General features: G+C 45.7%; 3 protein-coding genes across 4 annotated transcripts in view; 2 read left to right on the plus strand and 1 right to left on the minus strand.

Annotated features, from left to right (window-relative positions):
* Positions 1–8154, minus strand: part of LOC310810892 (nectin-2) — a 61278-nt gene extending 53124 nt beyond the window's left edge. For both annotated transcript variants that reach the window (XM_083678795.1, XM_083678794.1), the window contains exon 1: positions 7757–8154. In XM_083678795.1, coding sequence (XP_083534921.1) covers positions 7757–7844 — 88 coding nt within the window. In that variant the 5' untranslated portion in view covers positions 7845–8154. The remainder of the gene's footprint in view (positions 1–7756) is intronic.
* A 2716-nt stretch (positions 8155–10870) lies between these two features.
* g6fl (g6f-like) lies at positions 10871–19695 on the plus strand (the record flags this gene model as incomplete). Its single annotated transcript, XM_083678613.1, has 11 exons — positions 10871–10949; positions 11410–11748; positions 11899–12168; positions 12444–12482; positions 12854–13183; positions 14502–14756; positions 17938–18096; positions 18350–18423; positions 18673–18699; positions 19190–19252; positions 19566–19695. 10 exons carry the CDS (start codon positions 10871–10873, stop codon positions 19238–19240), a joined length of 1623 nt encoding a protein of 540 aa, XP_083534739.1. The 3' UTR covers positions 19241–19252; positions 19566–19695.
* Positions 19696–19845: 150 nt separating this feature from the next.
* Positions 19846–26968, plus strand: abhd16a (abhydrolase domain containing 16A, phospholipase). Its single transcript, XM_083679090.1, has 20 exons — positions 19846–19976; positions 20314–20370; positions 20549–20615; positions 20907–20993; positions 21238–21323; positions 21405–21478; positions 21981–22088; positions 22276–22390; positions 22505–22606; positions 22716–22779; positions 22869–22918; positions 23373–23496; positions 24037–24141; positions 24399–24462; positions 24577–24633; positions 24761–24823; positions 24966–25042; positions 25210–25308; positions 25443–25489; positions 26187–26968. Exons 1-20 carry the CDS (start codon positions 19875–19877, stop codon positions 26268–26270), a joined length of 1632 nt encoding a protein of 543 aa, XP_083535216.1. The 5' UTR covers positions 19846–19874; the 3' UTR covers positions 26271–26968.
* Positions 26969–27101: the final 133 nt, after the last annotated feature.

The following is a 27101-nucleotide window of genomic DNA, read 5'->3' on the forward strand; positions in this document are numbered from 1 at the left end:
AAAACTTTAGCAGGGAACAATAGGGGCCTTGTCTCAGTGCAACAACAGTGTATCATTCCCTCTATCAATGGCTGGCTGGCTGGGACAGTAAGGCCACAGTATGACAGGGACACCAAGGTCAACCCAGGCTCAGTCCTGTTCCACCTGCTACACTGTCCACTCACAATTGTTCAGATTAAGGATTCTTCAGTCGCCACCGAAAGTCAGTACAAAACAGTCATTTCCGCATCAACTCCCTCTGGGAAGAGGTGAGCACAATCTTGGCTGTCCAGCGCTCATACAGTACACTGATATCATGAGAGTGTTTGTAAGTTCATTAAAAACGGTGTTTGCGCTGTGATGAAACGTTTAGTCCCAGCGTGGAGGACAGTTTGCAGTCAGCTCTGTGTGTTTGTATCTGTGTATCGGTGGGTCTGGCTCTTGTCAGAGGCTGTGTGGAGACGCGAGTGTGATAGGAGCTCGCTGGGCCTGGATCATAGCCAGTGTGTCCGGCTGATCCCTGCACTGTGGGACAGGTTAGCCCTGATAAAGCTATGCATCTGTTTCCCTTTCCCCTCCCTCGCTCTCTCTCTCTCTCTCCCCTTCAATGTGTAATCGGTGATTCAGCCACGAATCAGTGGCTGCGGAGGGGTTGTGTGTGTGTGTGTGTGTGTGTGTCTCTGTCTGTGTGTGTGGTTAGGGGTGGTAGACGAGTGCCATTCCGCAGCCCGGGTGAGGGAGGGAGGGAGGGTGAGAGTGAGATGATGATTGGGGAGAAACGTTGCACTGTCGCTGCGACTTAACCTTCAAAAACTGCCTAGTGGGACAGGGATGGGGGGGGGGGGATAGGGGGAGGACGTGGGGGGAATGTTAGGATTGGAGGACGGGAGAGAGAGACTGACGTGGAGGGCAAAAAAATAAAAAATGGGCCAGCGTTGTTAGGTGGCGACACTTAAGTATAGAGTACATAAATATGAAATGACGTAGGAAAAAGGCCCATGAAGAAAGAATGAGACTTAAGTAGAACAAGAGATGGGAGGGAGAGAAAGAGAGAAAGAGAGAAAAAGACAAGTCGTTTGGATTGGAAGAGGAACTCAACGGTTGACATAGGTGAAGGAGACAACTAGAGAATTGGACAGTGGGGGAGAGAGGGAGACGAAGGAGAGAGAGAGAGGAGAACCAAAGACAGTCCAATTACGGGAGTAGAAGTGAAGGAGCAATGACTCAGGAGAGAAGAGAGAGAACAACAAAGGAGGAGATGAGAGGAAGGAGAGAGGAATGAGAGGGGGATACGGTAAGAGACAGCAGCTTACTAGGCAGAAGGATCAATTATAGAGACTATTACAGAGAGGAAAACTGTAGGATGGGAGGTAAACAGGGAGAGACAGAGAGAGAGGGAGGGAGACAGAAAGAGAGAGACTGAAAGAGAGAAAGAGAAAGAGACAGGAGAGAGAGAGAGAAAGATAAACACAGAGAGAGAGGAGGCAGACAAACGGACAGAAAGACTAACAGAGACGGAGAAAGATAGGACTAATAGTCAGTATAGGGGCTGTCAGTGAGCAGAAGGAGTGGGATGGGAGAGAGACAGTTTCTGCGTGGGGGGGGAAACTCTCCACGGGAATGCAATTCAGATGAAGTGCCAAGACAAGCCGGAGCAAACAAACATTTGGCACGCCCTGTTGACAAAACATTCAGAGGATAAAAGGCCAGACCTGCCACTTCCCTCTCCTCCGGTTTTTGTTTGCAGCAGTCTCCATAGCTTGAAATGAATGTCAATATTGAGAATTCCCTTTCTACTCAGGCCACCGGACGCAAGAAAGGCAAAACAAAAATGATAAGCTTGGTCAGTGTGTGCTGTCACTGTGACGAGTCGGTGACCGATCTGAGAGAGAAGGGGAGAGAGAGAAAGAGAAAGAAGGAGAGAGAGAGAGAGACAGTCTGTGCCATCACTAATCTGAAATGTACAGCTTGCAGACATCCTTAAAAGCATCTTTAGATGTTTCTGGTATGCAAAAGAACAATGTTGATAAGACAGATGACTAACCAAAGGAACTTTTTTAAAAAGGCACACTCTCTTAACTAGATAGATAGATAGATAGATAGATAGAAACTTTATTTATCCCAGGGGGAAATTCAGGTACTAAATTCAAAACTAAGATAACTTGTAGATTATCTTAGACACAGACAGAGAATTTACCTGAAATTAATGTTCTGTGCTAGCTTTATATTCCATGATAGAATGGGCCTCTTCAAAAACTTAACAAATAACGTCAATAAGCCAAAATTCCAATAAATAAGACAGACCCATGGCAGCTGTGGATGTGTTTAGGTCTTGAGAGTGCGCCACTCGAACAGACCCAACAAGGTCCTGTCATACCAAATTCAATTTTCCTCCTGTCCAGAGGTCCTGATAAGTGTGAATTTGACGTGACCTTCTCAAAGTCAGATGTGACGGAGATGCTTCGGAGGTGTGTGTGTGTGTGTGTGTGTGTGTGGGGGGGGGGGGCGAAACAGAACTGTGTGTGGGGGGAATGAAAAAGGAAGAGACAGGTCGTGACATCACAGATAACACCCATCACACACCGGGAAAAGACAGAAAGGTGTGAAGAAAGAAGAGGAGAGCAAAAGAGGTGGTAACTGTCAAACTGGCTTGCCCTTTCAGAGAGGGGGTGGAGGGCGAGAGGAGGGGGGGTGGGATGGAGGGAGGGAGAGAGAGATGTTTCACCCTGCTGTCATTCTCTGACTGAGCGAGACCTAAATGTTTTCAATAACACATAAGGCACTTGCATCATCCCCCAATCAATACAGGATCAATAACACAAACCACTGCCCTTCCACCTTCCACACTACATTTAGACACATTAAGGTGACTGCTAATGAGCTGTGCATGCGTGTGTGTGTGTGTGTGTGTGTTTGTTCGTGTTTAGGACAGTCAAGGGCCTCCTTCCGGAGAGACCTGCCGAGTGCACAGAAGAGAGGATTTTAGAGATGGAGTGAGAGAACGACAGCGCGAGAGAGGAAGAGAGAGAAAGAGAGAGAGAGAGAGAGAGGCAGACAAACAGCTCCATTAAAGAGGGAGAAAGGTTAGGCTAATTATGCCATTCCCACCGTTAATGGAAGGATCTTTCACTGCTAAAGTACACGCCATGTTAATGTGTGAGATAGATAGAGCAGGAGAGTGGGACGATACTAAATTACAAATGAGCAGATCAGCCTCGCCCTCCCTCCCTCCCCCCCCCCTCCCTCCCTCCCTCCCCCCCTCGCTCGCTCTCCTCCAAATCCCCCTTATTCCTCTGCCAAGATGTCATAGTGTGGAATTCTGATGATGATGATGTCATCCCTCTCTCCGTTCCACTCCTCCCTAACAGGGCTGGGTGAATTCCATTCCCATCCCTTCGAAGGGATTTGAATGAAGTCCAGTTTTTCCAATTCTTGAATTGTGAAATGTCAGTTTTTCCAATTCTTGAATTGTGAAATGTCCATTTGCTTCCTGGATTGGAGCTGACCTGCTGCACCAGTACCCGATCTTTCATTCCATAGAACCCTGCCAAGGAAGAGTGTGTTGGCGGTTCGGGTCACGCTTATGTTTGTTTGACACAGCAGGAACCCCTAGGACAGTCAAATGGTTGTGTGTAGGTGAAGGCATGACCAAGTGGTTTAAGCATTCAGCAAACAGACACACCACAAGATGTTTCTCTGTTCAGAGAACGATAAGCAGGCAGCGCACTATTGTGGCAAAGAAGTGATGGATAGATACCACATCCTGCCTGACCTGAGTTCATCTACAGACGTGTGTGTGTGTGTGTGTGTCCTGCTCTAGTGGCCCAACCAGGGTGAGCAAGTAAGAAGCCAGACTGCCCCTCAAGCCGGTTGCCAGTTGCCAAGAACACCCAATGTCCTCAGCAGGATAAATGTTTTCATAAAAACCCTCTACACTCCTATTCATCTTAATGGCATTTGGCATTCTTTAAAAACAGGGAGGGGGATTTCTTTTTTTCCCCCTTTGATTAGATGGGACTGACTCCAGCAATCTGGCAACCCTAGGAGCTAAACACAAACATCTCCGTGGGGGCTCTGTGTGACCTCACCATGGGCCGCCATGCTCCCAGCATGCATTGGAAGCAGGGGGGAATTCCGGCATGGGAAGGGTCGATGCGGTGGATCTTATGGTCGCTAAAAATAATACTTTAAGTGTCAGTTAAATGAATGTATCTAGTGGCAAAAAAAGGTTGTTCTCAGATGTCTGTTGGCAGAGACCACACGGACCACTTCCTGAAAGAAGCACCGCAGGAAACACCAAACACAGACACATCTGACAACTGGTCCCTGTTATTGGGATGTCATCTTCTCGATATAGCCTCACTGAAGGTTAATTTATTGCTACCTGTGTGTGTGTGTGTGATTACCTCCCCAGCCTCCCAGTCCAATACCAGCCATTAAAATTCAAAGAGACACCGTGACTGCAGCTCATCGACCCCGCTCTCCCTAGATCCATCCATCCTTTCTAATGATGTTTGCCAAACCAACAATACCCCAGTCTGTCCTTTGGCTGGGTTTCCACATTAAAGAAAATGTGTATACAGAGAGAAAATAACATCGTCTCTATGCATACATCATACGCACACACTCATATGCACACACTCATATGCACACACTCATATGCACACACTTTGGCTTGATATACCTGATTGCCCAGACTCAGACAGACACACACTCTGTTAGTATCACTTTCACGTATCCATACGGCTGTGAATTCAAACACTTTTATGTCTGAATCAACTGATGTTTACTGGTGATTGAGGGTGGCTATTGATCTCTCCTCTAAACAGGCCCTTCGGTGTGTATGTGTGTGTGTGTGTGTGTGTGTGTGTGTCAGGGCTGGTGATGCATCTCCACTTAAGCAGCCAGAACAAGGCTAACACACACACACACACACACTTTTCCCATTCCTTCTGGCATTTACATCTCTGGCACGGAGGGGCAAGGACATTTCATTAACATACTCTAGTGATAAGACTTACAGCAGACAGGCATTAAAAGAAAAAACACACACCAAAAATCCTGCTTTTCAATTTGTAAGGAGACCAAGGAGCTGTTTCAGACTTTTTGTGCGCAGTGTGGAAGAAATCTTAATTTAGATAACAATTCAATTATATCCCCCTCAAAAAAGAAAGACTGATCTTCCATGTAATGTTGAATCTTCACACCTTAAACCATGACAGTGTTGTGGTCTCTTTTCCTATCTTGTTCTTTCTCTCTCATTCTCCACCCCCCTTTCCCCCTTTCCCTCTCTCTCAGCTCAGACACTCATAAACAGCATGGCCTTGAGAGGCGGAGGGAGGGAGGGAGGGAGGGCGTTTGAATAAACCAATGACTAACGTCGCTCAAACAAAAGCACTGGACAGGAGCATGAAAGATGGCAGAAAATAAAAGGCAAGAGAACAAGGCCTCTGTATGTACTGGGCGGGGGAGGGTGCTCAAGGGGTGGGGGAGGGCGGGATGGGGGTGGGGTGCTGCCCGTCTGAATCAGTTGCTCATTCAGTCAACCAACCAACCAACCACTGACTCAAACACAATCCTCCTGACTGCGGCGCGCCTCTGAAAAGCCACCTGTTTCTACATGGCTGAGACGACGGACGCATCAAGAGCATCTGAAGTATCTTCACTGCGTCAAAGTAAAGCAGGCTTAGTCATACTACAGTATATTCCCAACTCTCCCAACAGTGTGACACTGGAGAACCAGGCTGCCCGCCCACCCACCCCCCCCACCAGCCCACTAGTTTCCCAGCCACCCCCTGCATGGACGAGGCCTACTCAGCCGGAAAGACGGCCGACATGACCACGGCTGGCTCCCTGCGTCCCTGTTTCAATAAAAACATCTCCATGGCAACGGGTTCAAGCCTTTCTGACCCACATACAAGGCCTACCTTGAGAGGGGGGATATTAGAAAGTAATTTTAGGGCTCAAAGTAGAGTCCCCTCGATTCTCTGAGACCTGTTTTTCATTGCTATGAAAGCAGGCGTTAATTATAAACATATTACATTTGAAATGTTGCCTGTAAGCTGGGTTATATTAAACAGACAGATGAGAACTGGAGAACTTTACCCCTGAAACTGTGGTCATAATAAAGGTCCGTCCTCTTAGTTGGGCAGAAATAAGAAAAAGCATTGAGAACGCAGAGCCACAGTCCCAGTTGAACCTCTAAGTCCTAATCAAGAGTTCACAAAGAACAGTACTGCATAACTATTCTCCTCCAAACAAGGTCAGACATTTGTGCAAGAGACCTCTCTTTGAAAACAAGCAGACCAAAGAAGAAACGGGTGAGCAGCTCTCACTTGAACTGGTTAACCCTGTGTTTTCTGTCTCATAAATATGCAAAACCCTTTGTTTTCCTTAGTTTTTGCTCCTCTAAGTGCACTTGATGTACTGTAAAACGGGTTAGGGGATAAAAGGTCCACCCCATTAATAAGTCAAGAGTGAATGCGTTTCTAGGTTGTTGTGATGAACAACACTGCCACAATGAACTACTGTAGGCCTACAGTACAGGCCTATTACAATGAACTACTGTAGGCTTACAGTACAGGCACACAGTTTGCATAGTAACCCTATATATACACAATCATTTTATGGTGACTGATGTATAGATGATTCACTTACTTTAGACAAATGTACTTGTTGTAAGTCGCTTTGGATATAAGCATCTGCTAAATGTCAAAATGTAATTTTTAAAATTAAGAACGTTTATTTTGAACTTCCTCAAATGTTAAAGCCTAAGTGTAAATTGACTATCCAATTTTGGGCCACCTTGCATAAACACCTTACAGGTGTTGAAAAAGATGCCAGTCAAATGAGGTCGACACTGTACTATACCTGAATAATTAACCGTCAACTACACCGTCAGGCACCAACCAAACTCTGAAACCAAACCCCTCAGTAATTCATTAGGCTACATGCACATAAGTGACGCTATATGTAACCATAGCCCTAATGAATACACTGGATACATTAAACAGATAGGCTATGCCAGTATGTATTAATACAAATAAAATACAAAGTATATTGTTTCACCATTTGAGGCAGAAGATAGGCCTAAGTCGCCCACAGCTCAAATTCGCAGGTCACTCAATGGACTAATGGGACCAGTAGCTCAATCAGATGACAATAACGAACTTTGTTCAGCTACGCCCTGTTGCTCACCGTTTACATTAAAAGGCTATTTCTAAACGCATTTCTGTCTCCTGAACTGGAATTAATTGAGGATGATGTCTGGGATAGAGGAGTGAATAGGCGCAGGGGGACGTAAGAAATTGAAGGAGAAGCGTGGTTCGAGAGAAGGGGGACCAAGGACACGCAATGGCAGAGGCAGTTTCGTATTTGAACAAGTGACATTACACCTGCTGGCTCCCGGGTGGAAAATACACACTTCGAGAGCCACACCTTAGAAAAACTACATGGCGTAGGCGACACCGAAACTCGTCGGTTTACCGTCACAGTGCGTGACAGCAGGGAAAGAGAACGAAAAAAGGCGTCAAATTAGTTTGGAAATTCACTCAAATGTTGTCCGATATGTTTCTGAATTAATTATTTTTCAGAGACTATAAGCAGCAGCAAAATGTGGTAAAAGTAAACCAATTAAGATTGAGTGAGTGGATCACCTGGGCAATGTGTCTAGAAACTAAACCGCCCTAACAGGTGACAAAATATAGAAGCTGCTGGCCAGAAAAGACGGGACATAATATTGATGTTGTTGAAGGTTGTATTTAAAACATGTTCTTACCTTGAATAGTCACCAACAACGTGACCACGCTGAACAGTCCGATCATTTTTGTGAAGTCACGCCAATTTCGAGCGTCCTCTCTTACCATGGTGATTATGCTCCTTTTACAAACCGAGCACTAGTCTCACGGAAATTCAAATCGAGAATACTATGTCGTTAATAAATCAATAAAAACCCTCTCTAATGTCCGTGTATTTTCCCGGTGAAACTTAATCGAGGACAAATCAGGAGTCAGTCGAAACGTTCTCTTTCAAGCGTCCTTTACTGTGCTCCTCTCTCGGAGCCTGTTAAAATGAATACAATTCCTCTCCAATTCGCTCGAGCGGTGCGCACAGGTAGGGTTTCTTCGGTAAAGGTGTTTTGAGGATGGAGAAGTGATTGCCTGGGCGCGCTCCACCAACTAGTTCTACAGACTGCGAAGCGACCGCACAATCATTACTGGGTGAGTGATTGTGATGTCATCGTAGCCTAAACGTCATAATCATTCTCACTCAAAATAAAATAGATTGGGAAAGTTTTAGAAACTCCCTGCTGACAAGATCATCAATCTTATTGGGGAGCAACTATTGTATTTGATTTGTCAATGAAGCATACACTCCTGTATCCTATAGGTGCGGATCTATGATCTGTAGCTGATGTTGCCACTGGCTAACCAACAGTTAACTTTTTCGTTCTAGTTGACTCACCTGTGTTAAGCCTCCGAGAAAATTACTCAAGTTTTATTTCCAGTAGTTGCCTATATTTCACAACAAACAAACTACGTGATCGAATTGAGAATTGAGTATATCATTATGTAAACAGTAGGCTACTGTAACCTATTGGACAGCCGTGTTTGAATGCTACAGTATGGCTTTAGGTCTACAGTTCTTAGATAGAGATTCGAAATCTATTTATGATAAGACTTAACTATTTACAATGTTAACATTTACAATGTTAACTAACATTTTTAAAGGCTGACTGTATTTAAAAGAATGCCATATTGTCCATTTAGATTGAGACAAAATGTTTAGTTGTACGTTATCTTGTATTGAAATCACTGGCAATAAGGGGGTATCTAATGTATTTCAATTAATGACTGTCGTGTAATTCATGGAAAGTTACACCTGCTCCAAGAACTACAAAAATATTAGAAAATGTTACAAACGAAACTTTTTGTTCCAGCAGTGGTGGGAGTGGGAGGTGGATCTGCAAATGGTTGATTACTGCGCCCTCTGCCGTTTGTTTCTAACCACAGAATTTGAACTAACATGATTACGTTCTAATTCTATTTCTATTCTCTATGGATCACACCGACGTCATAATCAAATCACCACTGACACAACAATAAAATAACTACTGACATTGACGTCACAATCGAAAACAAATAGGCACACCGTTGAGTACCATCACAACAACCAATTAGATACATTTTTTAAATTTCATATTGGCTGCTCATAAGAAAAGAATATATATACACTCATTGAGCACTTTATTAGGAATACTATACTAATACTGGGTACGGCCTCCCTTTGGTCTCAAAATAGCCTCAATTCTTCCTGGCATTGATTCCACAAGATGCGATATATATATATATATAAAGTATGTCTCTAGTGAGATGGGGAAGTGTTCCTGTTGTCCACCAAAGCTTAAGGTCTAATCTGTATGCCGCTGTGTATTATAGGCATAGACAGAAATCCTATTGATTCAGTGTAATTACCCCTCTTTTCACCTCCACGTTTCACATTGTATGCCCCCCAAAAGCCCCAGCTCTTTTCCCCAGACAATGTCTTCCCTTCTTTATCTCTCATCCCTTGTTTTTTCCTTTTCACTTAACTCTCACTTTTCTCCGTATCTCTCTCAACCCGACCCTTTAACCAATACTTCTCCCTTACCCTTACACCTTTCCCACCCCTTCCCCGTCTTCTTTCTCTTTTGGTTTCACCCTTCCCTCTCTCCCCTTATCCAGACTTTCTCCTTCTTCCCCTACCCCTTACTCTTCCCCCACTCTTCTCTACCTCAACTCTTCTCTTCCCCCCTGCCTCTCACTTTTCTTTGTCCCCTTGTCCTTCACTCCTTTCTCCTCTTGTCATTCACTCCTCCTCCCTCCCTCCCCCCATCCTAAGGCTGCCCGTGGGTCCGTGGCAATCATAATGAAGCTCATAGTTAGCTGATATTAGCTCAGTCAATGGCAGTAGATTCATTACACAGAGCCAGGGCTTATGGTGATTATTTAGCCATAAGGGAGGGGTGACAGTGATCAGTACCACCCCCCCTCTCCCTTTCTCTCTCTCTCTCCCTCTGTCAGACAAGAGACTTTTCTTTGAAGTTGCTCTCTCATTCCCTGTCTCTCACCCTGTCGCTTATTTTTCATTTCAATCTCTCTGTTCTGTTGCTCTCCCTCTTTCTCCATCTCTCCCTTTCCCTACCTCTCCTCCTCTTCCTCTATCTCTCTCTCCCCACCTCCCTCTCTCTCTCTCTCTCTCCACCTTTGTCTCTCTCCACCTCTCTCTCTCTTTCTCTCTCTCTCTCTCCACCTCTCTCTCTCTCTCTCTCCACCTCTCTCTCTCTCTCTCTCCACCTCTCTCTCCTTCTCTCTATCTGCCACCCCCTTCAGCCCAGTGGTAATTAAGAGTTGATCTGGTAATGGTGCTCAGAGGAACTGATAACACCGTTAGCTTAATTAAAGACATTTATGGGATGTAAAGACATGTAGCCCAGGGGTTGCCGTGCTCCCACACTAACCCCAACTCTTTATCATCTCTCTGTTTCTCTCTCACTCCTTCGCTTTCACTCGATTGGTATTGTTATCTTTTTCACTTTCTCACTTTCACATTGTGCACGGAGACGTGTGTGTACAGTACTTGTTAATTTCCTTTGTCAAAGCCTGTATCCCTGTGAACGGTTTATCAGTCACACACACACTAACACTCAGTGAAAATACTGACAGTCTCTTCCTGGCGATTGTCAAATGTTTTGGTCATGTCATATCCTGTCCAACCCTAAAAGAACATTCTCACACGTTCCTTCTAATATTAATTATAGCAAGGCAGGGATGTCGCCAGAAAACTGTCTCTTAACTTCTAGAGAGATGACAGGAGTGGTTCTCTGTTCTCTGCTATGGCCTCTGCTCGGATGATGGAGTTTGTTTTTCTCCTCTTCGCTCTCATTTCTTCTTCGATGGTTCTCATCACTCAATCTGACACGACTTCTAGAGGTATGGATGATTCAGAGTCATTGATAGAAGTCACTGCACAAATTGCCTTCACTTGCAAGTATTCTTTAAGATCAATGCGATTTTTGCTCACTTGATCTGGCTGTCAAATGGGTATGAATATGAAAGGATCTTTTCCCCATTATTTACTAGAAAGAGTACGGGTATTGCTTAAACAAGGTAGCACTTGGCACTCACTTCAATATTTTTTTGTGTGCCTTTCATGGAGTGAAGTTTTCAAGCTCTAAATCAGTAACTAATCAACAGGGAAGGATGAAAACCAGCCATGTAGCAGTTAAGGAAAGGTCGTAAGACCCCAGTTACAGAGTCTAAACAGTTCACTCTCTGACCACATAGTTTCCAAATATTCTTCTATTTCGCCTCTGGAAGATAAGTTGACTACTATTATACTTTTAAAGTTGTCATGGCAACATCTTTGACTTGTGTTTTCCCGCATCACCAGACAAAGACTGGAGTGATGTCGTCGTGACAACAGTAGGTATGCCGGTCACCTTGACCTGCGTTGATTGGTCAATCAAGGGTGCGGTGAGCATTAATTGGCTGGTGAAGCCCCCCGGCATGGACCATTGGAAACTCATCCTCTCGGCCAATGAGAGGCGGGAGTTCTCAGCTAGCTTCTCAAAGGGCTCTATGCGATTGGTTGACTCCAATTTTCAGGAAACTGGGAACTACTCTCTGCACTTTGTCTCCAAAATGGAGGACGAGGGTCGCTACTCCTGTCTGATAAAGCAGCAAGGGAAGAAATTTCGACAGAAGATCATATTACTGGCCATCCTCACAGGTACAAAACCAAACCAGTAGCAAAAATCATACTGCATCTATTATTTCAGCCATTGCAAATGTATGCAGCAATGTAATAATGTATAGAATATTTGTGTCTGCCTATCTTAGGAAATAATTGAGTTTCCTCTCAATCTGCTCTCTCTCAAAGTCTCCATAGTTCCCTCTCCGCCAATCCTCCAAGGCAGTATCCTGCGTCTGATGGCCGAGGTTTCTCCCGTCTCTGCTGTTGCCGTGGTTATTTGGCTATCCCCCGACGGCCGCACCCTGCGGTCAGAGTCCCGGGGGAGCTCAGAGGCAGAGGTGGCCAAACTGCCCCAGGTCCGCCCCCTCGATGGTGGCACCTATCGCTGCCTGGTGTACCCCCGGGGTAACAGCAGCACCTCTCAGTTCACCTTCCCTGTGGACGTCACCATAGATGGTGAGACGGATCTGGGAGGGAGGGAGGGAGGGAGAGGGAAGGAGAGGGAAAGAGAAGGTGGGAGAGGCAGGGAGGGAGGGAGAGAGGGAGGGACCCAGAAACTAAAATTTGGAGAGTCTGACTTAGTGAGACTATACTGTGCCTCACACATTTGCAGGCATTGGGGATGCACTGACATCACTGGTTACAGCACTGTAGCTCTGTGCTCTGTGTATTTTTCAATCATGTTATGTTTTTGACATATTTATGTTTTCTTTATCCTCCTCTCTCTTTAGCACTGAGGGTTGAGTCATTCAACAATACCATAACCCATGGTGAGTGCCTTCGCAACTGCATCAGAAACACAGTGTCAGCAGCCCCCAGATCAAACTGAGTATAATGCAAACTTAGCTCTCGGAAAATAAGAACATAATCCCTATTGTTGCTGTGCGTCACTCTCTACCACTTCCGCTCTCTCTGTTTCCCTCTCTGTCTACACCTCCCTCTTTATTTCCACCTCTTATAATCTTCCTTCCCTCAATATCTCTCTACAATGTATCCCTCCATCCCCCCTCTAAGTGTCTTTGATCTATTTTCTTTCCTCCCCTCTCTCTCTCTCTCTCTTTCTCTCTCTCTCTCTCTCTCCCTCTCTCCCTTCACCACCACCACCTTCCTCTCTCAACCCCTCCACTCCCTCTCTCCCCAGGCTCTCAAATCTCCACGGCTTCTGTCTCCCCGATCCCTGTTCCCCTCTCCTGCCCTCCCGTCAGGGGGGACTACGTCCTGCTCTACTGGCAGCCACCTGACTCCAGGAGACCCAAAGACATGAAGCTGTTGTTCCAGTACGACCGCTGGAGGAGCTACACCCAGCAGGCCAGGCCTCAGGTCCAGCTGGCCGCCCCCCTGTTCAACGCCGAGGCCGGGGACTTCTCCTTCCTGCTGACCCCAGGGGTGAGAGACGGGGGCCTATACATCTGTGAGGTGTTCCTCAATGATAACGTCTTCAGCCAGAGGACTCTGCTCAGTGTGATGAAAGGTATGGAGGGATAGGAGGGAGGGTACATGGGAGGTCTCAGCTGGTGGGATCGGTGTTGACAGGTCAACATGGATTTTCTTCTGTGTTTGTTTCCGCCAATTTTCTTTGACTCTGGGAAACTGGTAAACTGCTTTTGCGCCATTAACCTCTTGATTAGAGACACAAATGAAAGACTGGAATTGTAATAATGAAAAGATATTGAGGACCCTCACCAATGATGACTTCACATCTCGCTCTCTCTCTCACGCACACACACTACACACACACACACACACACACACACACACACACACACACACACACACACATACAGTACATTCGCACACACACGCGTCCATCTCAGCAGCCTTGGAAGGCTTTACTAATCACAGCCCCTCTGGCATCCATCACAGCTGCCCAGACATGACCAGCCGATCTGTCACTGTCATCCTGCTGCACACACTCTCTCTCTCTCACACACACACACACACACACACTCACAGAGCACCCTGTGACGCATATATTTTTACCCCACCTCATTATGAGTGTCATTATGTATGATTATACCTGCCGCCCTCCTGCCAGGGCTGTGGGAGGCCACACTGATCACTCTAATCAGGGCTGTGTGTGAGTGTGCGTGCATGTGTGTGTGTGTGTGTGCGTGCGTGTGTGCGTGTGCGTAGGTGTGTGCGTAGGCGTGTCCGTGTCTGTATGTGTGTGTGTGTGTATGTGTGTGTAGAGCTTGATTACCCCCAGATGGATTCTCATTTGGGGTTGATGAGACACTATGCATCAGTCACAGTCAACCAACACATTAGCAACAATTCTGTTTAATGAGTATATATTATTTTGACCCCTCTCTGATTTGCTCATTGTCTTTTTCTACCCCCCCACCCCCTTTCTCTCCTTGCTCACCCTCTACCCCCCCTTCTCTCCTCACCCTCTACCCCCCTTCTCTCCTCACCCTCTACCCCCCCTTCTCTCCTCACCCTCTACCCCCCCTTCTCTCCTCACCCTCTATCTCTCCTTGCTCTCTTTCTTTTTTCGTTCTCCTCTGTCTCACTGTTTCATCACTACGCCCCATCCCACATTTATTATCTCTCTCCATCTTGCTCTGCCTCTCTCTTTCCCTCTCCCTGTCTTCCACTCGTTCCATCTCTCCTCTCTCTCTCTTCCTCTCGCTCCCCTCCCCCCTCTCCCACCTCCTTCCCTGCCCTCATTTTCTCTTTCTTTCCATATCTCCCTCTTCTAACCCTTCCCACTGCCTCTCCTGCTTTTTCTCCCCCTCCTCCCCCACCTCTCCTCCGCCCTTCTTCCCCTCCCCCTCTCCTCATCCCAGTGAAAGTCAGTCGCACACCCTCAGCCCTGGTCCTGACCTGTCAGTACTCTGAGCTCTCCCAGGTGAAGAGGGCAGGCTGGACCCACCAGAACCAGAGTCACAGGCTAAACTTCAATGCCCCCAACCTGGGCATCATCAACACTGAGGTCCCCCTCCCCCTCAGAGAGGACTGGGCAGGGAACTACACCTGCAGCCTGCAGCTGAAGAACGGACAGACAGTCAGGGCTGTGTACACCGCTACACTGCCCCCTAAAGGTGGGAGGACTTGGTTTTGAATTGGAATGTCTGTTACTGTTCATTCAAACTCTTCATCCCTGAGCTCCCTATGACTTGAGTTGACCAGTCTGTGTGTGCAGTGTGTGTGTGGTAGAGTAGTCGTGGATATGAGGTCAGCGCTCTGTGAAGCGTTTTATTGTGGTTGAAGTGCAACCTCAGGTCAACCTGTCTGGTTGGCTGCCCCCACTGGCCTAGGCAACACTGAACGTTTGGCTTTTGATGTGGAATGGAATAGAAAAGAACAGAACTGAATTGAATTGAATTGAAAATGTTTTGGTCGTCCTAGAGATAGAAATGTGTCTTTTCCTTCACCTCGCAAGTGACATCGAACCCCCTTGGTCTAGTAGAGTAGAGTCACCGACAGTCGGTTGCTGACCAGGTCACGTGGTCCTCATATGTACAGGTCACTAATTCATATTCATTCATTCATGTAACCTCTCTATTCATAAGACCCCGTCTCTTTCGTCATTCCTCTCTTCTTCTTTATCTCTTGCTCTCCTCCACACACCCAGCCCTCAGATAAGACGACATGGTGAGGGAGGACCTTAGACCGCAGCTACTGCGAGGGAGTTATTCATGTTTGTTGTGTCCGTGGCTGAGGGGGAGCACAGGAGGAGTTGACAGTTGAATGAATCTCTCAGCGGAAATGAGCTCACTCTCAATATGTCCATACATCACTGTTACTGAGTAGCGTCCATCACAACACATACACACACGCTGGAACAAGAGTAACGGACACGTGAAGACAAGTGTTGCATATAGTATGAGAGCGGTTTGTTGTCTCTTAGTCTCTCACATTAGAAAGGGTTGATTGGACATTGTACCTTACGCTGGCCCATTGACTTATATGTGTATTATGTGTATTACCTGTTATACAAAACTCTTATACAGTATGTGTCTTGTATGTGGAATAAGATATCATGTAATATCATGTGAAGAGAAAGTTACACCCCCACACTGCTTAGATGCACCAGAGGACCTGTGGAGGCTGGTGGAGGTCGAAATCGGTGGACGAGCTCATTGCAATGCATGGAACGGAATGCATTCCGTTCCATGCATTACAATGAGCTTGTCCTCCGATTTCTACCTCCACCAGCCTCCACTGCCGAGGACCCACGGTAGATAATACACTGCTGCAGTAGACAGGAGCTTACTCAGTGAGGTTGAAGATGAAGAAATGTAACGTATCAAGCTGACTCGATTTCTATGCACGAATCATTAAGCTCTGCATTTCTGTCTGATATATCCATGCAATGTTGTTCCGTCTTGAAGAAGTGGTTGATTTGCAGGGCACTCAAGCATTTCTGAGGTCTGTCTGTACTCAGCCATCCTCCATAATCACACAGATACAAATCACCCTCCCTCCCCTGCTGTAGATGAGGAGGAAGAACAAGAAAGGAAGTGTGTTGATGAAATGAGGGAGGGATGGAGGGAGATGGGAGAGGAAAGAGGGAGGGGCCACAAGGAAAGTGATGGTATTTATGCTTCGCTTCACTGCACCCAATTACCATAATTCATGCGTTCACACTGGCATGGAGAACAGTGCAGGTCAGTCCAGGAGGTCAACTCTCCACCACACTATTCCATTATCGTCCTCAGCACCCCCCTCCAATCGATCAATTACACCTCACACAGCACATAATGATTGATTACATTGAAGCATGCTGGAAGTCGTGACAGGAGGGGCAAGGGGAAGACTGAAGGCCAAAGCTTTAACAAACAAAGTTTGAACAAAGTTGAAGTTGAACTACTAGTGATCCTGTATTGTGTGAGTAGCCCATGAGTAGCCTATTTGCTAAGCAAGGGCGTAGGAGTCAGCTGGACACATTTTGCTATAGCACAGCCACAATGACCCAACATTAACTAGCTAACTTAGCAAGTGCTAGAGATCATACTTGACACTGCCAAGCTCATAGTAAATTTTCTCTACCATCTCAAAGTTTTTTCATATTTGTACTTATTGTTGTTGCCTTCAGTTACTTTACCTGGTGTGATGGTGTAAGTTAATGATGCTGCTGAAGCTGAGGCTGAGGCCTTTCAAAATAACAATTGAAACTGAAATTCAGTTTGTCTGCAAAGTAGACTTTTTCCCTGATTGCTTCGAAAGCAGGTACAGTTGTCGCCGTGGTAACTAACACCTCCTACACAACTTGTCACCTCACCACATACAAACAAACCAGACTCGCCGCCTTCTCTGTCTCCAAAAGGATCATTTGACGAGGATGAGCTAATCACATGTACGTATGTACGCATGTGATGTACTTTTATTTTAGCTTTAGAAAATTTGCTTTTAAAAAAAAGGCCGTGACACACAGGATTGTTTCGAAGTTCAGAACGGGTGCAATTAGCTGCATCCCCCCTAGAGTTGTCTAGGCGGAAGTTATGCAACATCCCTTATGTGATGTTTTTCATCTGAGATTTCATATTTCTCATCTCTTACTATATAGTACAGTATCTATACAATGATAATATCTACCTTCATCTCTATTCACAAGAAAAAAAAATTCAAATAAAAAATAACTAAAAAGTACGTAGTGAAATGTAACCTCTCTATAGGCCTATGCATCAGATCACATCATTATTTGATCGTCTCAGTTCAGTTGCTGTGGCTGTAGTCCTATGCAGTAGTCACCCTTTCTTCATTGTTTGGATCTCACACTGACTGTCTGCCCAAGCTTCGACTCACTCCACTATCCAGGCTCTGTTAGGAAGGCTGTGTGTCTCACAGACAGAGGTTTGCTGAGCCACCAGAGACCATCAACACCCAAAGACACAAAGGTCTTCTCAGGCTGTGGTCCAATAGCCTTAAATGGCTTCCTTCACTTATATCCTTTCCTTCAAGGCCACTGATTTCCAATGACTTGATAGATTAAAGCAATATGGCAGAGACCTGTCCAACCATTTCACTCATCATGACTCATGGTCATGTAGAAAATAAACCTTGTACTTTCTGTGTACTGAGACATAACCTCTGCGTAAAACAAAAATGTGAGTGCAAGAGAAAAATGAGGGCCCTTTAGACCTCAATTAAACAGCAGGCTTGCCCTCTGCTGGGGAACAGATAACACTGCACTAATAACCTGTACTTACTGTATCATTTATACACATGTTGAATTACACTATTCATGTTAGCTCCCACTCCTTTTTCTTTCTCAACTAGAGAGCACCAGTCCACTCCCTCCCACCACACCCCCCCCCACCACCCCCTCCTTCCTTCCCTCCCATCTTCTCTCCCTGTCTGCATTATTACTCCTGGTGCCCCTGGTTGCCGCGGTTGCTGGTGTGTTACTATGGAGACAGGGACACATCTCTCGCCGTGGTGAGTCTTCCGGCGTGTTCTTTTTTGACATCTATCTCTTCGTGTTCTCTCCATCTTTGGACCTGTCAACTCCACTGAGTGATCTGGGGCATGACATACTATGAGATCAATGTAATGAATCTGGCCCCTCGCTGTGTGTGTGTGTGTGTGTGTGTGTGTGTGTGTGTGTGTGTGTGTGTGTGTGTGTGTGTGTGTGTGTGTGTGTGTGTGTGTGTGTGTGTGTGTGTGTGAGCACCTGCCTGTCTTTCCAAAGGTATTGAACAGTCTCTCTCTCACTACTCGGGGGAAGTGGAGAACATCTATGAGAATCCTGAGGATGTCAGACAGGTGATGGATTCATATGTTCTCAATGTCTCAATACTCTCTGATGACAATCCCTCCTCTCCTCCTCCCCTCCTCCGTCTCTCCACTCCACCTCATCTCCTCCCCTCTTTCTTTGGCCTTTCTGTCCCTCTCTCCTTTTCTATTTTGCCTCCCCTCTCCTTCTTTCTCCTCCTTTTCTTTGGTCTCTCTCTCTCTCTCTCTCAGTGTTTGTTTATTAAACCTGTTCTCTCTCCTCTCATTCTCTCCCTGCAGACTTCTCCCCAGGGCTCAGTGTACATGGTGAGTTATTGTGCTCTCCCCATCCCAGACGCAGATGTGAGTGTGTGTGTGTGTGTGTGTGTGTGTGTGTGTGTGTGTGTGTGTGTGTGTGTGTGTGTGTGTGTGTGTATGTGTGTGTGTGTGTATGCGTGCGCGTGCGCGAACGTGCTTGTGTCTGCATTTGTGTGCATGTACGTGTGTGTGTGTGTGTGTGTGTGTGTGTGTGTGTGTTCTTACACAGACTCTCTCTCCCTTGGCTGCCAGCAGATATGTCTTCCTACACCCCCCCACCCCCCACTCTCCCAACCCATCAGTCACCCCACCCTCAGATAAACCCGCCGGTTCTTAACTGTCAGCCTTACATTAGTGATATTAACAAATCAATCGCATCACTCCCTGGACAGACATAAATCTGGCCTCACCACCATGGATCTGCCTCTTCTTCCTCCTCCTATCCCTCCTTTATTATCTTCTCTTCTCTCTCCCCCTCCCCGTCTCCTCCCCTTCCCAGGACCTGAAGCCTAGAGGGGAGGATGATGTCTATAAGGAGTTGGATCGGTAAGAAAACAGCCTTGTGTCATCGATGTGTGTGTGTGTGTGTGTGTGTGTGTGTGTGTGTGTGTGTGTGTGTGTGTGTGTGTGTTTGTGTGTGTTTGTGTGTACCGTTCGGTCACTATTTCCCATCTGCCCTTGACTAGCTGGCCCTTTCACCCCCAGCAATCACATAGCTTTGAGCTTGACACAGACACTGTCACCAACACGCTGTAGGATTTTGTCAAGTGTGTGTGTGTGTGTGTGTGTGTGTGTGTGTGTGTGTGTGTGTGTGTGTGTGTGTGTGTGTGTGTGTGTGTGTGTGTGTGTGTGTGTGTGTGTTCAGATACGAGCAGTGCTGATGACCTACCAACATCTCAAGGTTTTCCAGCAACATCTTGAGGCGAGATTCTTTCACCTCTGCAGCACCTATGATTTGTTCTCTTTCAGACTTCCTGGAAAATGTTCACTCTGTTCCCTGCACCTCTTTCGAACAATGAACGTAATCTAATAAATCATTCAAAGATCTTTTCATTTATATGAAACTTTCCTTTATTATGCTGTACAATAAAACGATTACGTAAAATATTCCATGACTCCAAACGCTTTATGCATACTGAACGTGCAGCCGGTCTCGGCTTCCGTAGCTACCCTACGGAGGAAGAATGGCCGGCTGGATGTGGCTTCGTTGTCTTTTTGGGCCTCATCTGCAGCGAGTTCACCGTTCACCTGAGCAGTCCAGGCCCGAGGGCAGAGCGGGGAGGAGGGTACGATCACGGTTGTTATTGTGCATGTTTTTGTTACCGACAGACAGCCCAGGGAGAGTCAGAAATAGATATGTGTGTACCGTGGCGTTTTCGCTAACGCTCAGGTCCGGAAGTGTCAGTGCATGTTTTTGAATCGCTGCTGTCAGGGAATGACAGAGGTGAAATATGCATAGTGCACGAGCGAGGCGACTGCATGGTTTGACATCTGACTATCTACTTTCACATAATATTAAACCTTCATATTTTTGCGTTGTGTCAAATTAGCTAGTTTCAGCCGACTGTTGTTGGTTGGGTAGCTAGCTGTCTGTATGCCAAAATGAACGACTATCTACCCTAGGGATGGACTTACCAACCCAAGAGTCTGGAAAAACACACCGACAGCATCCTCGGTTGGGTTAGTAAAACTGTTACAATAACAAGTGTTATTTTTTGCTCTGCAATGTAAGCAGTCATGCATTTCGACAACAATGGAGCTTAGATAGTAAATGGACATACTTGACACGTTCTCAAAATCAGTCTGAGATGTAGCTAATAATGTTGTTTCTTTGTGTTTGTGTGTGCTCTCCCTCCAGGCGTCAGCTCTGTGGTCTATATCTTACTACAGCTCCCCACTCCTCCTCTGCTATCTCTATAGGAAAGGTGTGTGTGTGTGTGTGTGTGTGTGTGTGTGTGTGTGTGTGTGTGTGTGTGTGTGTGTGTGTGTGTGTGTGTGTGTGTGTGTGTCTGTGTGTGTCTGTGTGTGTCTACTCACGCTGGCCTATGTCATTGCAGTAATGCTATTACTGTGTGTGTATATATAGCCCCTCACTGTATACAGTTGCACAGCCTCAGGTAGTGTTGCTATGCAATGGTGCATAGGTAGTTGTGTTTGTTTTTGTGTGTGCGTGGGCACGTGTGTCTGGTCTAACTGTTGCTCTGTGTGTTGGTCAGGGTACATCTGCAGCAGTAAGCTGGTTCCCGTCAGCCAGTATGTGGGGACCATGCTGCTCTGTCTACTGGGAGTGGCCTGCCTGAGAGGTTAGACAATTACTGCTGTCTGGGTCATTAAATTGATCAAAACGGTTTTGAATGGATACTCTTATATAAATAAATGTCTAGTCAAGTCTCCATATGCTGTTCTGCATCTGCTGTTGCACACCTGTGGGATAAGATATGTTGTCACTGCAACACACAGTGTGCTCCAACCAGGTGCACTAAGTACACCCTTGAGGCTTGCTATAAACTCTCTCTCTCTCTCTCTCTCTCTCTCTCTCTCTCTCAGGCTTGGGTCGCTGGAGGAACTCTGAGTATCTGCAATTCCTTAGCATTCTGGAGGAGACCAGGAAGAACCATACACCTAGCAACAAGGTGACACAGTGACATCTCATGTGGCAACAGGCATGTTTTGCCTCTCTTGCTCTTTACTGACTTTGTGTTTTCTCTCTGTAGAAGAAACTGAGGAGCTATGACTTTGACTTCTCTCACTGGCCTGCAGACTTCAGCTGGAACGAAGTTAGCAATCCGTGAGTGTGTGCGTGCGTGCGTGTGCGCGTGTTATTCATTAATACTCTGGTAAAGTGGAACATCACTGACACCCAAACAAACCAGCAGTGCTGCAACACTTGACATGAAGAGGGCTTTATAATATGCTCCCAGAATAATCGAATTGAATATTCTTAATTATTTCGCTTTCCCCATCATCCCAGAAATGGAGACAACAGGTTAGAATATATATATATATATATTTTCTAAACGGTTTTCAGCTATATTAGCGACTGCATCCCGTTTTTTGTTTTGTTAAGTTAGCCACAATACTTCAAACGGTGACGATGGTTATAAAGATTATATTGATGACGATTGACTGACACCCAAAATTCTGTGCGCGTGCGTGTGTGTGTTGCTTTGTGGCGGCATTGTGTTTTTCATTCAAAAGAACTGAAAGGTTGTGTATATGGTAGCGTGTATGTATGGTGTCCTTCTTACCATACAATACAACTCAGTGTGCATTTGTGAATGTCTTGACAGGAAGCTGTTGAAGGCAGGTGTTTCTCTGCTGAAGCCAGAGCCCAGACTAAGAGGGGCAGCAGACAGCGTGCTCAACTCAGTACGGACTCTACCATGCCACATCGTCAGGTATTACACCAAACAGACTACAGTCAATAGTGTGATGTACAGTAATGTAATATGGAGTGAGATCCGTGTCCTCTTTCAGCTGCTGTCTCCCGTCCTCTTAACAGTGGCAAACTCTCATCAAAGCTGCTGATTCACTATTTTCTCTCCGTCTCTTTCTCCTCCTCTCTATCTTGTCCTCTCTCTCCAGTTTTCTAATCACCCACTCGTTTGGGAGGAGGATGCTGTACCCAGGCTCTGTGGGTTTACTGCAGAAGGCCATGAGACCCATGTTACAGCAGGGCCAGGCTAGACTTATAGAGGAGGTGAGACACACACACACACACACACACACACACACACACACACACACACATTTTCATCAGACCTCTGTCTCTCTTCTAATGTATCTAATGTTGGTCCCTCCTGTCTGTGTGTAGTTTGAGGGCCAGAGGAACAAGCTGGTGGCGTGTGACGGGAACGAAATAGACACCATGTTTGTGGATCACAGGAGAGACGGGGGACAGAGCGGCCAGACTCTGGTAAGGGTCTAAACCTAGGGGCTGTAAGTTGCTCTTTGAATCAGAAGAACTACATTACCCATGGTCCTTTGTCTACTTTATATGTCTATCTCACTGTTTTCTGCTGTAGGTCATCTGCTGTGAGGGGAACGCAGGCTTCTATGAGGTGGGCTGTATGAACACTCCATTAGAAGGTAAGGAGCTTGTGTTGTCTGTTTGAATACCATATATGGTCACAGACCACTAAATGATAACCAACTGTCGTTGTTGGTCCATGCTGCAGGTGGATACTCAGTACTTGGCTGGAACCACCCTGGCTTTGCAGGAAGTACGGTAAGCAGCAATGTATAGAAAGTCACTACTTGTGATGATTGTGATGTATAGTTGTTTTACTTACGTATTGTAAGTCACTCTGGATAAGAGCCTCTGCTGAATTAATAATAATAATAATAATAATAATGCATTTTATTTGGAGGCGCCTTTCAGGTCACCCAAGGTCACCTAAATTATTATATAATTACTTTGTGTTTGTATCCCCCCCCCCCCCCCTTCAGCTCTAAACTCATTACAATGCTGCTAAATAGTATGTGAATATGACAAGTGGAAAATCTGGTTTGGCGAGACCTTAGCATAGAGTCCGTAGATGGTAGTCCACTTACACAGTTGGTATTACCTTGTGCTCGTAAGTGTGAATCTGTCCCTTAATCTGCCCTTAAATGGTACTGTAGAGTACTGTAGATGTCAAAATGTCTGTCTCCCCCTCCCCCTCTCTCCCTTTTCCTCTCAGGGTGTACCCTTCCCCCAGAACGAGGCCAATGCCATGGACGTGGTGATCCAGTTTGCAGTGCACAAACTGGGCTTCCAGCTAACTGATATAGTGGTGTACGCCTGGTCCATAGGGGGATTCACAGGTATGGACTCTCGTCTCACATCCAGGCAGAGAAGGAGATATGATTACGTTCAGTACAATGCCTGTCCCTAATGTCTGTGGCAACACTAACTGACCAACACTTTTACCCCATGTTCACCCATTCTCTCTCTTCCTCTCTGTTTAACCTCTCTCTCCTCCCATTTTCTCTCTTTCTTTACCCCTGTTTAACCTCTCTCTCCTCCCATTCTGTCTCTCATACGGCATTCCATATTTATTCTGCTATTTACTCTAATGTTACTGTTAATACATATATACTGCTTATACTGCATTGCCTATACAGCTCATATGCTGCTTACCCTGTTCATACTGCATTCTATTTATTCTGCTTATAATGCTACTGCTAATTCATATACTGCTTACACTGCACTACTTATACTATACTGCACATATACTGCACTACCTGTATATACTGTTCACACTGCACTTTTCTGCTTTTTTGCACTTCTGGTTAGACGCTAACTGCATTTCGTGTGTCTCTGCACAATGACAATAAAGTTGAATCTAATCTAATCTAATCTAGCCAGCTGGGCGGTGATGTCATACCCAGAAATCCAAGCGTTGGTGTTGGACGCCTCCTTTGATGATCTGCTGCCTCTGGCCCTCAAGGTCATGCCCGACAGCTGGAGTGAGTCAATCAAACTTTATTTATGTCGCAAATGTACAGCAATGACTATGCGCTTTACAGGACAAATACATAACAACAAAGGGATTTATTAAAAACACAAGATAAAAAAAAACAGAGGATAATAAAAGTAATACTTTACAGCCATGGACGTTCAAACAGTAAAAACAATGATCAAGAGAGGGGTCACAAGGGTCAAGGGTCAAAGTATGTCTGTATTAGTAGGTCTGTGTACTGTATGGTTTTGATGTGTTTTTCAGGACCGCTGGTGACACACACAGTTCGACAGTACATGAACCTCAACAATGCGGACCAGCTATGCAAGTGAGTGCAACATTCTCACACACACACTCTCTCTCTCTCTCTCTCTCTCTCTCTCTCTCTCTCACCCCCCCCCCCCCCCCCAACATGAACAATGTTCCACCTATTCCCCATCAGGTACCAGGGACCAGTGCTTCTGATCAGAAGAACCAAAGATGAGATCATCACTACCACGTGAGTCATAGTTATTATAAAACCAAGTATTCAACACCATGAGTTAATGCTGACGTGACCAGTAACCAGGTCCGGTACCTGCTGTCTGTGACTCCCTCTCTGAATGGCAGTGTGTGCTGTGTTGTAGGGGTCCAGAAGACATCATGTCCAACAGAGGCAATGACCTCCTGCTCAAACTGCTCCAATTCAGGTCTGTTCTCCGTGTTCCATAGTCTCAGGGTGTCTAGTCACAATACAGACTGTACGTCATTCTTACCATGCAGAGACCTTTACGCAGACTCATTAAGTGGTCCAGGATGTCTTCCTCCATGATGTCATTTACTGTCCCACAGGTACCCTAAGGTCATGACAGATGATGGGATCAGGGCGGTCAGACAGTGGCTTGGAGCCTCCAACCACTTAGAAGAAAGTAAGAGAAAGTGTGTGTGTGTGTGTGTGTGAGAAAGTGAGAGAGAGAGAGAGAGATTTGTTGATATTTTGTCTGTGTACAGTAGGTGTTAACTGGACAACCTGTGTGTGTGGTGGTGGTGATGATGATGATGATGACGACTGTGATGATCATCTCTATTTCCACAGCGTCTGTATACAGCAGCTATGAGGTGGATGATGACTGGTGTGTGTCTGTACTCCAGTCGTATCAGACAGAGGGAGACATATTCTTCCCCTGGAGTGTCGGTAAGATCGGTCCTCCTCAAACACTAACAGGAATACACCCTGTGTATTCTGTGTGTCACACCTTCTTCAGAGTCAGGTGTGTTGTCTAGCTCGAGTGTGTTTTTAGTGTGGTTTTAATCCTCGTGTTTCCTCAGGTGAGGATATGACCCTCGAGGGAAGGCGGCAGCTGGCACTTTTCCTGGTGAGGAACAGCATTATCTACCCTCTCTTTCTATCCTCCCTCCTTCACTCTCTCCCTCCCTCCCTCTCTCCTTCCCTCCCTAATTCATGGCTTGTGTCTTTTCTTTCAGTCTAAAACATGTCTCACTGGCACCTGTCTTCTCTATGACTTCTCTATGTTCTTTCTAAAGCAGTCTACATGTATCCTCTATCCCTCCTTCCCTCAGTTTTCAAGCATGGTTTCCCATTTTTCTGTCCCTCTATTTCTGTCTTAAGCATGGCTCACCTCTCCTCTCTTTATGCATACCTTCAACTCTTCCAACCCTCCTTCTCTCTCAATCTAACGGGTTGTTAAGACTCCCATTACTGTGCGGAGGAACACATTTGAGGTAACCATAGTAACCAGGGTCACCTGTGCTCCTTGGCTGACGGCAGTAATATGTTTCACTTAAGCTCAGCTTATTGAAGTCATTTACCACTGAATGAGAGCTGCCCCCATCAATTTACTGCCAATGCTGCACTTTTCTGCCAGGGTGAAGTCTGCTAAATTAGCTTTGAGTTCCCTCAATATAAATACTATGGAGGTGCCCAGACAGCTTTGGTCAAAGCCTCAAAGCCAAACAGACCGAAGCAAATTGAATCCATAACTTTGCATGTACTAAATAGCCCCTCGTTCATGGTCTTTCAACCTTCTTTTTTTCCCCCTCTCTCTCTCCCAGGCACGGAAGTACATGCGGAACTTTGAGACAACGCACTGCACTCCTCTCCCCTTCTCGGAGTTCCAAACCCCCTGGAGACTGTAAAAAGAGAGGGATGGATGGATAGAGAAAGAGAGGGCAAGAGGGCAGCGGCTCCAGATACAATGGGAGGGGGGAATAGTCGTCAGAATAGAATTTCAAAGCATGGAGTGAATGTCTTATTTGTCATATTGTATAGGATGAGTTAATGACAAATATGTTTTTGTTGTTGTGTAGACTGTCGGCACGGTGATTTTGTTCAGATCTCTACGCTGCCGTCCTCAGTAAGCCTCTGGCCCTGTCCTAATACTTTCAATTGCATCCCTCTTTGTTGAGGTACTGTTAGTTATTGCACTAGAAAATATGAACTTCCAAACTATTTCTATCTATTCTTAGATCAGTGATTGTGGTACTTCAAGAAAAGATGCATTTTCAAAGTAACTGAACAAGGCCTCGCTCTCTCTCTCATCTCTCCCCCTCCTTCCACATCTCTTCCTTTGACTGTATTTTTAAAATGTAATACCCAGTAGACAACAAGCAGTTATTCCAGCAATGTACAATATAAACATGAACGAGAAATTGGCATTGATGGCCTCAGATTCATCCTAAAGTTATTCTTTTTACAAATGCAGCCAATCTTCCTTCTAGGAAGCTCCTATCTTTTTCACTTTCGTTTAATTTACGTGGACACTTTAGAAAACAAAGCTGTGTCCTGAAATGCTCTAAATGTTATATTAAATATGCTGAATAAAATGTTGTGGAAAAAAGGGATTTAACTCATTTGTAGTTATTTTTCTCCTCTCAAACTCAAGCATCACATCATTAACAGCAGCAGCAGCTCACTTGGCATTTCACCAGTGTTTAAGACACTGCATTTCTACAGTAATTATCATTCCC

The sequence above is a fragment of the Argentina silus genome (assembly GCF_951799395.1).
Source record: "Argentina silus genome assembly, chromosome: 10".
Lineage (NCBI taxonomy): Eukaryota > Metazoa > Chordata > Actinopteri > Argentiniformes > Argentinidae > Argentina > Argentina silus.

Bases quoted from the DNA above. Each gene is read 5' to 3' on its own strand.
- abhd16a (XM_083679090.1), top strand. From the start codon at position 19,875: ATGGCCGGCTGGATGTGGCTTCGTTGTCTTTTTGGGCCTCATCTGCAG. The intron at 24,142-24,398 runs GTGAGTCAATCA...TGTGTTTTTCAG, and splicing joins GGTCATGCCCGACAGCTGGA to GACCGCTGGTGACACACACA. The intron at 24,634-24,760 runs GTGAGTCATAGT...GCTGTGTTGTAG, and splicing joins GATGAGATCATCACTACCAC to GGGTCCAGAAGACATCATGT.